Below are 15,568 nucleotides of genomic sequence, written 5' to 3'. Positions count from 1 at the left end.
AGGTTAAAGAATGAACACCGGTACTTCACCGTTTTGTGTTTGTAAAAAAATAATCACATTTCAATATGAGTAAACAATTCCATCTAAATATACAATTCCAACAATATAACTTTGTAGTAACTGCTGCTCAGTAACTTCTTTGACAGACGTACATAGTGGAGTGGAGACGTAGAGGCGCCTATGCCCGGATCAAACAAATCGAACTAATACCATCGTGACAAGAAGTGATATAATTGCAGCAATTGGAAAACATAAAAGCCATACAATACAGATTTTTCTGAACGTCTTGAACGATACGCCTTCGGTGGTGGATTTCGTCATTCCAACGAATAATACAGCACCTACGGCACAATGTGTTGAAGATATTGGGACCCCTTAAAATGATGATTCATCAAAAAAATACATTATCAGAGAAACAAAAAGCAATTCCCTTCAAAAGCAGCGCATCACGGAACTGTAGTTAGGGTTAAGTTAACTTCCGGGAAAATATGGAGTTCAAGGCGTAGATCATGGACATGGACCTGACCCTACTCAATTTCCCCTGATTTTGCCCGAAAAGGGCGTGGGAACGGCGTTGCTTCCTACGATGCACGTAAGAACGCGCCCACCAGCACAGGCTCCGGTCCACTCAGCAGCCTAATCATTGGTATTATTTAATAATAGGCTGCCGATGAACCCTCATCGATCTTCTCTGCGCTCGCTCGTGGGTGCGGCACGTGCGCAAAGGTGGCGCGTTTTCACGTACCTCGTAGGAACAAACGTCGTTTCCCACGCAGCTTTTCAGGACAATTAGCGGGAAATGAAAAGAGCCATGCTCATATTTGTAATCTACACTCAGAACCGTATATTTTCCCGTAGGTTTCTCAGCTCTGTGATGTGCTGCCTTTAACTATCTTTTTTTTTTCGGTGTCATATAAACACAGATTGAAAATTGTTGTGCACCATTTGCGTTAACCAGTGCTAGAGAAAAATGTGTCACCTTAAGAATGGTTCATGTTGTTTTTATGAATAATCACGCAATCACAGCGACGTGTTACACGATCCAGGAGTAGATAAAAATCCAGAATACTCACCAATTTTCACGCAAACCAACACAGTGAATGCGGTGCCGAGCTCGATAGCAAATCCTGACACAGGGCTCATATCGACAGTAATCTCTTTGGCGATGAGCTTGATTGTACGATGACCGAGGGCTAGGAAACCAACAATCATAGCTACTGCACCAAAAGCGAGTAACACCTGAAACTCTGGATATTTTTGTACACAAATTCAGGAAATTTCGTTTATTCTTTACTTTAGAATAAGTTCTAATGAGCGACCAGAACAGACACATAAATAAACAATAAACAATTCTTGGACCCACCTGAGAATCATCGCGGGTCTCAGCTGCTCCGAATGCGTAACCTGTCTGGTAGGTCATCCATACAGCTAGGAGTGGCCCAACAGTGTTAGCAGTGTCATTGGCGCCATGGGAGAAAGAGAGTAAGGAAGAGGAGACAATTTGGAGCGCGTTGAAGACCTGAAACGTCAGGGTCCCATATTCACCACTAATAAGTAGATCAAAACACTTAAATGAGCTATTGAAGCACGTAATTGGGGCATCTTCCTGGTTAAAAACAGAAAAGGTAAAAAAGTGACGCTGCAGCTTTGCTTTGGATCATACTGGGTTTCTTTCAAAAAGATTCTTTTTATCCTTATTTCAGGGAACTGACTGTTTTACAGTGAGGATAGGGGCGATAGATTATATACGTATAAAGTCGGGTCAAAAAGACATGAAACCCGCTGCAGGTGCGCAAGCGACTGCGCTAGATGCGACGCGGTCGAGCTAGCGCTTACGCAGCCGCTTGCGTAACTGCACCGAAATTCAGCTACCGTTTCTACGCAACTGTACAATTATTGGCAAATCTATTACATAATTTTATGATCGGCTGTAGATGGAATGATTAGTAGAAAGCGAGATTGTCAAAGAGCTAAAAAAATAAACTACATTTTGTTACACATCATTAGTTACTATTTGTACACATTATTTTTTATTATTATTATTTTATTCATTATTATTTTGTATCCTTCTATGTACACTATGGATATGTATAACACTAGATTTATTTTAAATTTGTATACTGTAGGTCTTATGTTACGGTATTTATTATATTCCTGCTCGTGAACTCTTACAATTCTATTCTATAATAAATCTTACATATTGTCTCGCCCTCATGATATTTTTGTAACATCAAAAATCCTTTAAAAAAATTCTTGTTATAAACTTACTTTAGTGGTAAGCCTTTCTTCGGGAACGGCGGTGTAGAGGTATTTGTACCAAGGTAGGTCACGAAGTTTCTCCATATCAGTTGTAGGAGTTCGCATGTCAGTAATTTTGCTTACTTCTGGAATTTGCGAAGATTGAGGATAAATCCAAGCTTTCTCGGAGTGATTTTGATAGATGAATCCAATGATTACTCACTACATTTCCCTTGTTCCAACTTCTTTTGAGCCTTTGCTTGCTCCTCATCGTATAGGCGATGTGCTCGGTTGCTGAGCCAACTCTTAAAGTTAGGATTTTATCTCCTTCCGGAAAGAATGGCACGTTACTTTTCTATTAGTGTGGATACGAGGTTCTTTTTTAGATAGAACTTTTATTAGTCTGACATTTTTGCTGGTTTTTTTTTTGTGCTTTTGAGAGGAGTAAAAAAAAGAAAAAAAGGAGACTTTTTTAAAACCCCAAACCATGAACTAAAAAAAACATTCAGAAAAAGTCGATACACTAGGCATATAAAGGTCCCATTTAGAGAAACTTCCCCAATAACCTAACCATAAACTAACCAAAAACACTTTTAAAAAAAAAAGCCAAAACTTCAGAATAATAACAGTTCTATCCGAAAAGTCTCGCGTGGACCCACTAGTAAAAAAAAATAGACAGAACTATCCCGAGATTTCAAAGCACGAAAACGTTTGGATGGCATATTTTGATTTTTACACTGAGATTTATGTGGTTTCAATTTCTTTTAAAACATAATACAAAAAATTCTTCCAGTCTTAGGTGGAAAATTTTGAGAAATTACGTATAAATTACTCAAAAACGTAATTTGTACCTTTAGTGGACAAGATAGAAGGAACATAGCAACGAGACCAGTAGCCAGGGAAATCAGACCTGCTTGCCACCATGAAAGACGATCGAATCCAAGATCTGAAATTTAAAAATAGCTGAGTAGCGCTCAGCACCGTACCGCTACCATTTTCTTGTCCGAAAAATTTAAAAATGGTATTTTGAAAATTTTCTCTTCCCCACCCCCGAGGGACAAACGACAATTTGCGACCGATTAATTTGTTGGAGACGGATTTTCGTACAGAAGTTAGCAGCGGTGTTGTAGTTATCCATGAGTTTATGTTTTTTTTTTCTTCTTCGAATGAAAAACTTACATTTTGATCCATCAAAGATGCAAGCGAAAAGATTGACGGTTATGGTGAAGCACATAAACACAGGGCACATAATCAAAGCCCATTTGAACGTGTCTTTCCGGAGTAGAACCGAGTACTTGATGATTAGATAGAAGAGTGAGGCGAAGAAACCGGCAATGAGGGGAGAAATGAACCAGGACATCACTGAAATTTCTTTTTTTAGTCCATTCTTTCACATTATGATTCTTTTATAATCTTTTAATTATAATTAATTAATTAATTAATAATTTTAAATAATTTTATAGTTCATTCTTTTATAAGACATTATGATTTTTGTAGAATTTTCTGATTCAGATAAAGTATGTTACTTTTTTCCTCCCTTTTCTCGTACATTATTGGCGTATTTGAATTTTAGAATAAATGAAATTATTCCTCATTAATTACTATTATTATGATATTAATTATAGTTATTTTCATAATTATCGTATTATTTAAATTATTAGAATAATTTAACATAGAACACCACTCACCGATCCCACCAATCTCAGACCATTTTATTCCAACGTTACCCCGTAAGTACAGTGAAGAGGCTAGTGAAGCGCCAACTATCGCATGAGTGGCTGAGACGGGGATTTTGTACACCGATGAGACAATCATGAACGCAGCAACACCGGCCATTGCTCCAGTCTGAGAATTAGTAGTTTTTTAAAGTATTTTTCTTAAAGCAACAGGTGACCAAAAGCCTAAAACCTTAAATCTTAAAGCACTAAGCATGGCTATACGCTTTCTATTGGAAAAATCCTATAAATTTGGGAAAAAAATTGCCCAATAGGTCAAAAAAATGTCCGTTACCTGCCCAATCATGAACTCGGCCGCAGTATACTTAGCACATTCCACTTCGGCTGTTCCATTTAAAAGTGACGGAGGAGCGAATCCACCTAAAGTATGTGAATGTGTAGAATTGCATCAAATTAATGGGAAAAATGACCTTTTCGATGCTCCAGGGAAAAAAAACCATGGACAATAAAAAAAAAATATGGAAAAAAACATGGAAAATTCCATTAAAAAAAACACGAAAATTAGTTGTATACGCACTTACATAGGCCGAAGCTTTTTCTTTCATTATTCATTTTATTATTATTCATTATCATTATTTTTATTCATTTTTATTGGCACTTGAAGCTAGATTTTTCATGATTTCAAAATAATGGAAAAAGTGGGGGGTTAAATTTTGGGCGCAACAGTCCATACTACAATTAAAAAAGTGGTGTTTATTTTGAAAACTTTCCAAAAAATGCGCAAACTCTGGTCATGGAAAAAAACTCAACTCATGGAACTTATGGAAAAATAGGGAAAAATAATTTATCGGCGGGTATCTACTTTATTTTCACTGCCCGACAACCAACCTGTAGCGACTGCACCATCACAATGCGGAACCACTTCATATTTCCCGGTAGTATGGTTAAAGGCGGAGTAGACGTCGAAAACTTCCACCTCGACGATACCGGACCGAAGAGTTTCGGTAACTTTGTATCCTAAAGACAACTGATCATTTAACCGGACGAATTCAGGAGAATGGAATTCTCAGAGTGAGCGATTACGTAGAAAAAGAGTTTATAGAAATATTTGGGACCCTTGGAATCCTTGTTTTTCGCAAAGAATTAGTGAAAAGAACGGAAACGAACAGAAAATTTCAACTCAGAGACCCTATTCAAAAGAAGAGCTTTGTATCAAAACGGGAAAGCCCTTCTTAATTTTCTTTTTCCTGTTCGTTTCCATTTTTTTTTCACCAATGCCTTCTAAAAAATAAAGATCATTCTCAAAAATCCTCAAAATCCCAATTAATTCTTCTTCCAAATAGAAAACTAGGAGAAGAGTAGTACTAAAAACGGCGTTTACAGCTTTCTTCAATCAGTTATTATTAATTAACATGAAGTTTTTGTTTATTTGTTTATTTGTTTGTTTTCGAATTACAACCATTACCAATTGGAAACGATTACTGGATTTATTGGATGTATGAAGGACGAATACGGTGAAGGCCGTAGTTCAAACAACAACTAGAATTGACCGGTCAGGAGGTTCCCCTTTTTGCTTCACAGCGGAACCACGCGAATGGTGGAAGTTTGGCGAATCCTTAGATTGGCGAAATGGCATAGGTAAATCTTCAGGAATGTGCTAGCACATCACTTAAGGTCCCAGAATGTCCCATCCTTACCGTGTAACACCTTAAAACTTCTAAATCTAACAAAATTCTAGTGAGCTTTGTTCCTTTTTGTTTCTGTTTTATGGCACACCCACCTATGGGTGTTTTCGAATAAATAAATAAACAAATATTAGCACTTCCGAGTAAAAAAAAACAGTTAATGAACCGTAAAACTACAATCTACCAGTAATTGTAATAACATTGAGTGGAAGTTGTCTACAACAGCATTGTTTTGTGTGCTGTTTGTTATTCTCACCAACTGACCGGTCATACAAGTTCGAATTGTGAGTCAATCAGCATGTTACGAATAGGAAAACATGGAAATTTATCTTTCAAGCTTTTATTTCATTGCATACAAGGAGAGCATTCATTGAAACGCTGCTACTAACTTACTACTGTCGCAAAATCTGTTTCCAATGGATTTTCGATGCGGTCATAAACCGTTGAAATCCTTGGAAGTGGGAAACTTGGAAGAAATGGAAAATTAAATTTTGAAAATATCTTTCGAAAAGGGAAATGTTTCAATGTTGTTTTGATGTTTGTTTTTTGATTTTTAGTTTCAAACATACTTCAAGAATTTAGTTTTGTGTTTATGGTAAACGTGTGTCCCGGCACGTAAAATTTTTCCAACCTTCTTTAACTACTTCCCTTAATTACTTTCTTACTCTTCTGCTTACTACTATTTCTTTTCTACTTTTTAACTGATTGGCATTTGTAATTATGTCTGCATTTGTTTGTGTTACAACATAGAATTAATTTTTCTTGCCTTTTTAATTTTATTATTTTATTTTTTTTTGGCATAAGTATCATCACATACCTAAGAGAATGGCTCCGATGGTGTTGAAGATACCGCAAAGGATGTACGCTTGCCATAATTTCACTGTACCAGCGCCTACGGCAGGACCCCAATCGTTGCACGAATCATTTGCTCCCATTCCTTGAAATATTTGAAATATACTTTGTTAGTTGGTGTTATTAAATTTTGCAGTTTTTCTTTCTTTTCTTCTTTTTTCTTTTTTTCTTTTAATTGCTACTGCAAAAATCACTAAACACATCAGTTTTGTTTTTTTACTTATTGTTTAGTGTTAATTCTAAAGAAAAGGCGCTAAAAATATGACAATACCCATTCTGGTTGTCTTAAGAAAAAGAAGAAAATTTACAAAATTATCTTATTCAAAAAAAACTACCTAGAATTACCTAAGAAAATTTATGGAATCTTTTATCAAAAATCAGAATCAGTTCTTGATGTATTTGTTGAAAAAAAATTACCAAAGGAAACGGAGAAGGCGAACACAAAGGCTACGATAAGTAGCCAGTAGAACTGTGAAGTCCATGCCGGATCGTAGAGTACGTCAAGCATCTGAAACACATTAAATTACTACGAAATTAGCAGATTCAAAAAAAATCCTGTCAAAAAATGAAAAATTTGTCCTTCAACAAAAGTTCTTCCTATGAGAAATGCTAGAATTTTTAATTGAGCTGTATCTAAATGTTTGAGATTGGCGATCGGAAATACAAGAGAAAAAGAAACAGAAAAATAAAATACGAATATGTGACGAGGAACGAAATGAACAACAGAACACGGAACATTTCGAAGGGAGAAGGGGATTTGAATACAAAAACGCAAAACACGCAGACGCCACGACCGAGAAATTTATAAGGGAACGAAACTAGGAAATAAATTCTTTTTCTTTTCTAGGACAAATTCCTCGTTATTCGAGGTTATAGGGTGGCGGATTTTTACCAAACACATACGAAAAGCCTTTTATAGCTGGTTTGAGGTGAGTGTGTAGGCGGGTCAGCGCCAAGCGACAGACGACGACCGTAGCGGATCGTTTCACGAATATGGTGGTGGCGGTCGACCGGTCACGACCACAAACGCATAACTCAGTAAATTTAGATAGTAAACACTATTTTAGTCGGGCAACGGGAATGAATGGAAGCGGCAATAACCGTCATCGCTGCCTGGCCGGAAATGACTCATTTTGTTCTTTGTTTTAAAAGACATTCCACAAAGTCACATGACCCTTTTACCCCTTTATGTCCTCATTGAGAACTTTTCGCGATCCTTTTGATTTTTTTCACTATTTTTATTTTTATTTTAATGACCTTCTCAAGTTGTTATTAATAATAATAGTAATATGTCAAAGTAGTAGAAAAATCAGAAGACAAAATATAATAAAATAACAAAATAAAATTAAATTAAACTATAAGAAGATAATAAAATAAAATAAAACAATAATAATAGTAAATAAAATAAGACGAAATAAGGAAATAATTGCCCATCGACTCAACTGCCCTTAATCCTTTGCATTTTGAACTCTTCGCTTTCTTCATATTTAATTATAAAAAAATTAAAATTATAAATTGTAAAAAAACAAATTTAACTAATAATAAAGCAAACAAATGTCAATTATTGAATAAGTAAAATAAATATCAATTAATTAACTAAATAATTGATAAAATAAATAAATAACTTTATAAGATAATTATACTGTTTATTGGACTTATTATTTATTTTGATAATAATTTTATTAATTGATTATAAATTATAAAAAAATTATTTAATAAATAATAATAAGTATAATATATAATAATAATAATAAATAACAATAATAAATAATAGAATTTGATAAATAAAATAAAAAATTTTACACTTTTGCAAATTTTTTAAAATAATTGCATAATTTATTTTGATTATAATTTCATTTTTTTAGTTAATTATGAATAATAAAAAATTTACAAAAAAAAATTAAAATAAAATTTTCATAGTTTTCATTTCTTTTGCACTTTTTACGACTCCATAGTCCATATGGGAGAGATGTGGTGCTTTTCGATCACATATGACGTCATACGATGTGAACTTCAGCTGATGATGATTTTTGAAACGTTATCTACTATAGCGGAAGGTAGGACCAGTTTGTTGGGAGATCGATTTTTTTGCACGCGTAATCCTAGTGGAATTATGTTACGCACTTTGGGTTTTCGGGGCTAAACGTTTACAAATCTCTCATTAATATACCAATTAGAGGAGAATTTTCCTCTATCCCTCAGGCGTTCGAAATCCACTTTGAGTTTACTCGAAATTGAACTTCTTAAATAAAACGTTCAGATGTTCATGATGCAAAAAAAATGTTAAAAAAAAGAATAAAAATGTAAAGAAATGTAAAAAAAAATAAAAATGTAAGAAAATGTTTAAAAAAACGTAAAAATATAAGAATAAAAATATTAGTTGCCTTAGGAGGATTATTCAGGACTTTTACTGGTCACAAAAAAAGCGGAAACGCTTATTTATAAAAATAAAAGGGTAAAATAGAAGAGTATTGCAAATTTTATGAAGGTGTTGTCAACAGAAAAAGCCTGTTTTAATTGTTCCACGAGGTTGTAGCAAAAATTTTGTAACGCGAAACAAAAGAAAGAAGAAGTTTGAAATTCTCCTTTTTAAAAGAGATCATTCGTTTTGAAGCTAAGTTGATGTATGGCCGATCTTCTTAGTAACTAATGGCTTCTTGATAGGAAATACTTGTCTCTTTTGATTCATGCCACTGATTCTAACTGAAAAAAGACTAACTAAAATTATTCTAAACTCAATTTGTTCTCCTAGGCGAGAAGTTTGATGTACATCTCGTTGAGATCTCTCTATTAATAGATAGAGATTAATACATATGTAGAGGTGTAGTTCAGGATTATGATCGTGATGCTCAAAAAACCCTCACTAAAAAAGAAAAATACGCGAGAAATCGCATAGTGTGATCTCGTCCACCCAACGATACATCATATTACGCGATTAAACCTGAACAACTCAGTCGTCGTCGTCCAACCAATATGATTCTTGTAACAAGGAGCAAGTAACCCGCCCAATTTTTGCAGTGTTATGAACTGCCATTGTTCCACTACCTGTAATAAGTTGCATCGTTGGGGGCACGGGATCCATCAAGGCAGCTTCACGCTTTCCCTCAGGATTACTAAGGGAGGAATACTGCGTGATCATGCTATCAATGATTTACACCATTACCACTATTTTTTTTTAGCAAGAACCAGGATTTTTTAAAGAACATCTCGTTTTTTTCAAATTTTTAGTGATTTAATAAAATTTATTTTGATTTTCTATCAATTTTTTATATACAACTAACAATTTTTAACTTCGACTTAATTATTTCTTTATGGTTTAGCCATTTTTCCCCTCACGTCCACGTTTTTTTTTCCCTACGTCCAGACCTCGTTTAGTGCTGAGAATCATGTTTCGCAAAAAAGATCCCGACGATTACGGTAGCTCAACGACAGAAGTACCGTTACTATTTCTAACACGCTTAGCCAAACAACAGTTCCAGTTAGACAATTAGCAGTGATCACAAAAAATCGTACAACTCGAAATAACACTACAAATTTTGGAATTAGAATATTTCCCCGTCTCCCCCACCCCAAAGGGGGAAATTTTTACGCTAAGGCTACTTTGCATTTGTGTGCAAAAACTTAATTACAGTTCAAATTCGCTAATATTCACAAAATTTATAGTTTTACATTGCGACTAAACGATTCCAACCACGAAAGCACTGATCGGTCAGTGATTTTCTGTTGATTTTCTCAACACTAGTTTTTCGTATAGTTGTATTTCGCCAGCGATGTTCTGCCTCGCCGCAAAGAAATATCGTTTTTGCGACAGTCGCTAACAGTTCTTTGGAGAAGAAAATCGCAACTTTGCGAAGAACAACATGTGTCGATGTCTCAGTTTATGACCTGTCGAAGGCCGTCGAATGTTGTGCACACGCGAATTTCAATGAAGCGCCACGAGTGCGTCGGACAAAGGAAATTTATAGCCAACTATAATACACTTTTTGTTCGCCGGATGATGATCAAAGGTGAGGCGAGGCGTTTACTGATAGCTGGGTATCAAAAGTGTAAAATATGTTACGTGAAATATAAATAAAAATAAATAAAGTAAAAGTAGCTGAAGTGTCTGGCGTTAATCAATCCGCTTTGGATCCTGCACATCCTTTTTCCCCTCACGTCAACGTTTTATCTTTTATTATTTTGTTTTTATCCATTATTTTTATTTATAACATTTTATCCTCCCAGACGAGTCTTGGAGCAATTTATCGACCCAGGGGGATGAAAGGCTCGGTGAGCACTGGGGCGGATTCGAACCTCCGATAGATCGTGTACGAGAGAGCGGAACCTCCTACCAACTGCGCTACACTTGCCCTTAAATAAAAGTAAAAATAAATTGATATAAAAACAAAAATAAAGTAAATGAGTGTATATGAGATGTGATAATTGATTATTTTTATGCGCAATCTAATTATTGTTTAGATTTTGTTCTAGATCTTCCTATGATGCTCAGGGCTTACCTATAATATTTATTCAGAATACAAAAATTTTAGGAATTAAATTACAAATAAGCTTTTTTTGAAGGAGACACTGCGAATTTTTGCCGGGAAAAACAGAAATAAGAGTTATAGTATTATATCCTGAACCAGAATACTATAGTAAAATCACTAATTCTTCGACAGAGGTCGAAAAACACGCGGATCCCCGTAACTATCGTAACTCTCTTCAGCAAGAGTATTGGACTCAGTAAGGATTGCATCTGAATAAGTTCGACTTCAGAGACGTGACAGGAAAATATCCTATTCAGTGGTACATAAAAGCGCTTCTTCTTTAAAATTTTTCAAAAATATTTCTCTAAATTTTTCATTAAATTTTTCAAAAATAATTCCCTAAATTTTTCAAAAAAAACTACTCAAGATTTTTTAAACAATTTTCAACTGTCTTCTAAGTTTTATTCTTTTATTCAACGAATAACATCGCTAGTATCCTACAACGCAAAGCCAACATCCAAATAATCAACATCTCCTTCTTTTATTGAGCTCTTGTCAAAGTTGTGGATGACTATAAAATCCAGGGTTCGGTCGTTCAGTGATATCCCGGGCGGATCCAGTACACGAGACCAAAAACAATGCACAACAGTTTTATTTCAAATTTGAACCATTGAAATTTTATCTAATCCTTAAAGAAAAATCTGCAAACATCCTCAAAACGTAACGTGATCCACTTTGCCGCCAGTCCAAAGCTTGGATGTTTCCTTCTTCCACTTTTTTATGTGTACTCTATGACACCTTCATTGAACATCCACGTTTCCAAGCAGCTTCGCAACTTTCCTCCGAAGGTTTCTCTTTCCGAGCCATGGTTGCTGAAAATAACCACAAAATGTGCAGGATATAGAATAGAAACGGTCTTGAAAATCGAAAAAGGACGAGACCGATAAAACAGCGTCGAATTGGTGCGCCGGTGCCGGTGATTCGTCTAGATCGTGATCTTGATGTCGATATTGTTTCTCTGGATGCCTCACCAATAACCACCTGATACTTTATAATCACGCGATCCAAAAATAGAATTAGAATTTTCTTTGTTGCGCAGAAAATTCTTTTCTCCAGACAAAAAAAAAATCCACGCTTTTATAAACGAGGTTGACAGCGATCTTTGAGAAGCAGAGTTCCTTTGTGATAGCACAGAGCTCTTTCGCTGCGTGAACTAGGAGCATCGTAGCACATAAAATACATATGTGAGGAAATGAGCTAAAATGAAATGAGCTACGAGCAATGAAACAACCAGATCAACTAAGATGTAAGAAAAAAAACGTTTCACTCAAACTGATAATAAAAGGAATTCAACAACGATTTGATGCGCTATACTGATGCTATAACACAGAGAAATAGAACTACAACTAAAGCAAAGTTAGATGGACACAAGATATTAAAATTAGAGCAAGAATATTGATTGTAAAAAGTGTGAGTGCTGTGGAATCCGACTAAAAAATTCAGGAATAGATTCTCAAGACTTGTTTGCCGCATCCATGATGTATGTTCGGCTAAAAATATCTATCTTAGTGATTGTAGAGCATCAGCGTTGCTATAGGTAGATCAAGGAAACACATTACGAGTTACCTTGCTGAGATGACGGTCAATTCTGGCGATTATTTTCCTTTCAGCTAAGTTTCTAATAGACTTGGAAATGTTAGATCCCTTCACAGCTTGGAAGATCCTGAGAGAGAGAACGCTAGAGTCTTTCTACGCGATTTTGAGACAATAAAGCCAAATAATACGAAGAGGCGCTAGAGAATTAAAAGAAAGAAAAGGTGAAAAGAAAAGATTTAAAAAATTAAAGGAATTAAGTGTCATTAATCAATCCACTTGGGATGCACCACCTTCACCTCAATTCAGAATTGTTCGAGATTTACGAACAACTGCAACTACAACTCTAACCCATACGATTAATTTCAAGGGCTACCCGACCTGTTAAGTCAGTGTATATTTATATTATTATTATTTTTCCTCCCATATTATTATTATCATTATTATATTATTAGTATTTTTCCTCCCAAACCATTTCATCGATCCTGGAAGAGTGAATGGTTCGGCTGGGACTACGAGGATTTCGACCACCACTGATCGATCGTGTAGTCACAGCGGATCCTCTTACCCCGTCTACACCCGCCGCAAGATTATTCCCCTAAACTTATCCCATATCTATCTTTCCTGATTTTTAAACATTATTCTGTGAAATAGTGAATATATCCACAGTTCTGCTAAGTATTTTATTGTTTGTCTAATCTCATGTTGGATGTCTTTCTTCATTTTAATGGTATTGAAGCTCTCATTAATATAAGTTAAAAAGCAAGAGTCATTAAAAAGTAGTGTTTCATTCAGTAAAACTTTCAACATTTCTAATTTACAGCGATATAAAGAGAACGCAGTCGTTAAATTTGTCCACTTTTTTCTCCATATTATTTCGGATTTGAGTTCAAATCAAAAGCATTGGATTTGAAAGCTCAAAAGCAGGAAATTTTTTTAAGCCCAAAGAAGGGTCATTAATAATAATATCAACTGTTCTTCCTTGTGAAACGAAATCCGAGAAGGTGCTCCAGACTTCGTCATGATTTTATATCACAGAGAAAATGCGGAAGAAACAAAATTTTTATTTTTGAATTCAGAACTCAGCGCAGCCGTACTTGTTCAGAATTTACTAACACTTAATTCTGTTCTTCCCTACGGAAAATCGCAATGTCCCCTTCCAAAAAAAAAAAACATATATTGTGTAAAATTCAGGCGAAATTCTAGTGAGCTCTGTTCCATCTTGTTTTTTTGTTTGTTTTATGGCTCACCTGCAGGTGTTTTCAATAAATAAATAAGTGAATATTTGTTATTTTCTCTGGATAGATATTATAGGATAAGCTCTAAATATCATCAGAACATCTACAACAAAATCTTGACCCTAATTAGATGACGCGTAAAAATAATGAATCGCATTTTAGATATGCTTATTTATTTTATTTTTATTTCTTTGTTCATTTATATTTATTTGCATTTATATTTCACGTATCATATTTTACGTTTTGATATTCGCTTCTCAGTAAAACTCTCAGCTCGCCATTTATCGCCATTCAAAGAACAATATATATATAAATATAATATATAAATAAATATATATAAATAATAGTTCATGTCTGTCTATGTACTTTGTTGAAATCCGTGTGTGCAAAACATTCGGTAGGTCATAAACCTTGGATAGGTCATAAATTGATGTACGGAATCGAAACTTTCTACGAAGTCGTGTGTTAGTCGTGTCCAATCCGATTCCCCCAGTAAAATACAGTATACGAAAATTACACGATTGAGGAAATCATTGACCGATCAGCGGTTTTGAGGTGGTGAAACCATTCTCATTCGCAGCAATGTAAAACCGCGAAGATTACGACCATTAACGGATCTAAATTGCTATTGAGCTTTCGTGCGTAGGCGCGATGTAAATCTGTATTGAATGGTAAGGAAATTCTTGCACGTACAAAACGTAACTTTAGAAATATTGGGTCGTACAGTAGAATCGCTAATTCTTTGAGAGAAGACGGAGGCGCAAATCCGCGTCTTTTTTGTTTTTTTCCATAGCGCACCCCAATTTGACCTCTATTATAAAATCTATACATAAATAGATTCGTGTGTGTGAGCTCTATCGATTGGATATAATTAGAACTCTTAAAGCCTACCATTAAAATACTTTTTGAAAAAATCACCTGCGGCTACACATTAGAAGGCCGAGTCCGAGATAATTGTCCCCCCCCCCATGGTGTAATTAAAAATCGAAATTGACCACGTACTATGTGACCACGTTTCTCCTCTCTGAGAAATCCTAAGCGGTTAGTCGTACGGTACGAATGAGGGCTGTGCGTAGAGCAGAGTTGGAAAACTCGATGTCCTAAGAGGCGTGTGGATCATCCAGAGAGCGGGCTCTCTCTCTCTTCTCTCTCTCTCTCTCTCTCTTTGTTGCTCCATTTCATTTGTGTTTTTTTCCACTTCCATTTCATTTATTTACGTTCGTTTCTTATTGTATTTGCGTGACACGACACTTAAAGGCATCACCCCCGGTAAAATACGGCCCGGAAGATACGGCTTTGAGCGTTCCGGCGTGCTATTTTCCACGATGAGTTCGATTGGAGCGCGCCAGCCGTGTGCGCGCGCCGCATCTTACGAGCCGTTTTTTACGGGAATTAGGGAGAAATGAACGGAATCACCCACCTCTCCATAATCTACGATCCCGTTTACGAATACTCTACCTGAAATCCGCACCATCTCAGATCCGTGGGATGATGCCTTTAAATGAATGGAGGAGTATTTTCAATTTTTCTTTCTTTCTATGAACCTACGTTGATGTGTTGTACGTTTCTCCACGAGCGACCTGAGATTTTCTTCTTGCATTCTCCTTATCCATTTCTAGGAGAATAAATGGTGAAGTGTTTGACGTGAAGCAATCCGCTTGGGATGCGCCAACACGTTCACTTTGATTCAGATTCACTTGAGGTTTACGAAGCAGTCAACCGATGATCAAATCAGTGTTTTTATCCTCCTAGACAAGTCTGATACCAATTTATCGTCCTCGGAGGGATGAAAGGCTCCGTTGGCACTGAGATAGCTGCGA

At 35.6% G+C, this 15,568-nt stretch overlaps 2 protein-coding genes across 3 annotated transcripts; both read right to left on the bottom strand.

Annotated features, from left to right (window-relative positions):
• Positions 1–189: 189 nt before the first annotated feature.
• On the bottom strand, positions 190–11,784 carry RB195_012804 (uncharacterized protein; the record flags this gene model as incomplete). 2 transcript variants are annotated; one of them, XM_064202352.1, is made up of 13 exons in its annotated part: positions 190–374; positions 1,074–1,239; positions 1,364–1,519; positions 2,269–2,384; positions 2,462–2,543; positions 3,090–3,184; positions 3,418–3,600; positions 3,927–4,083; positions 4,249–4,334; positions 4,803–4,931; positions 6,417–6,536; positions 6,869–6,959; positions 11,716–11,784. In XM_064202352.1, 13 exons carry the CDS (start codon positions 11,782–11,784, stop codon positions 190–192), a joined length of 1,635 nt encoding a protein of 544 aa, XP_064058233.1. The 2 variants fall into 2 exon arrangements, with proteins under 2 accessions (XP_064058233.1, XP_064058234.1); XM_064202353.1 differs by lacking the exon at positions 11,716–11,784.
• Positions 11,718–15,361, bottom strand: RB195_012803 (uncharacterized protein; the record flags this gene model as incomplete). The annotated part of the gene is made up of 3 exons (XM_064202351.1): positions 11,718–11,789; positions 11,859–11,958; positions 15,297–15,361. 3 exons carry the CDS (start codon positions 15,359–15,361, stop codon positions 11,718–11,720), a joined length of 237 nt encoding a protein of 78 aa, XP_064058232.1.
• Between the last annotated feature and the right edge of the window lie 207 nt (positions 15,362–15,568).

This window comes from Necator americanus, chromosome V (genome assembly GCF_031761385.1).
Source record: "Necator americanus strain Aroian chromosome V, whole genome shotgun sequence".
NCBI lineage: Eukaryota > Metazoa > Nematoda > Chromadorea > Rhabditida > Ancylostomatidae > Necator > Necator americanus.
The sequence above is the reverse complement of the archived record's forward strand: the minus strand, read 5'-3'. Positions and strand labels throughout refer to the sequence as shown.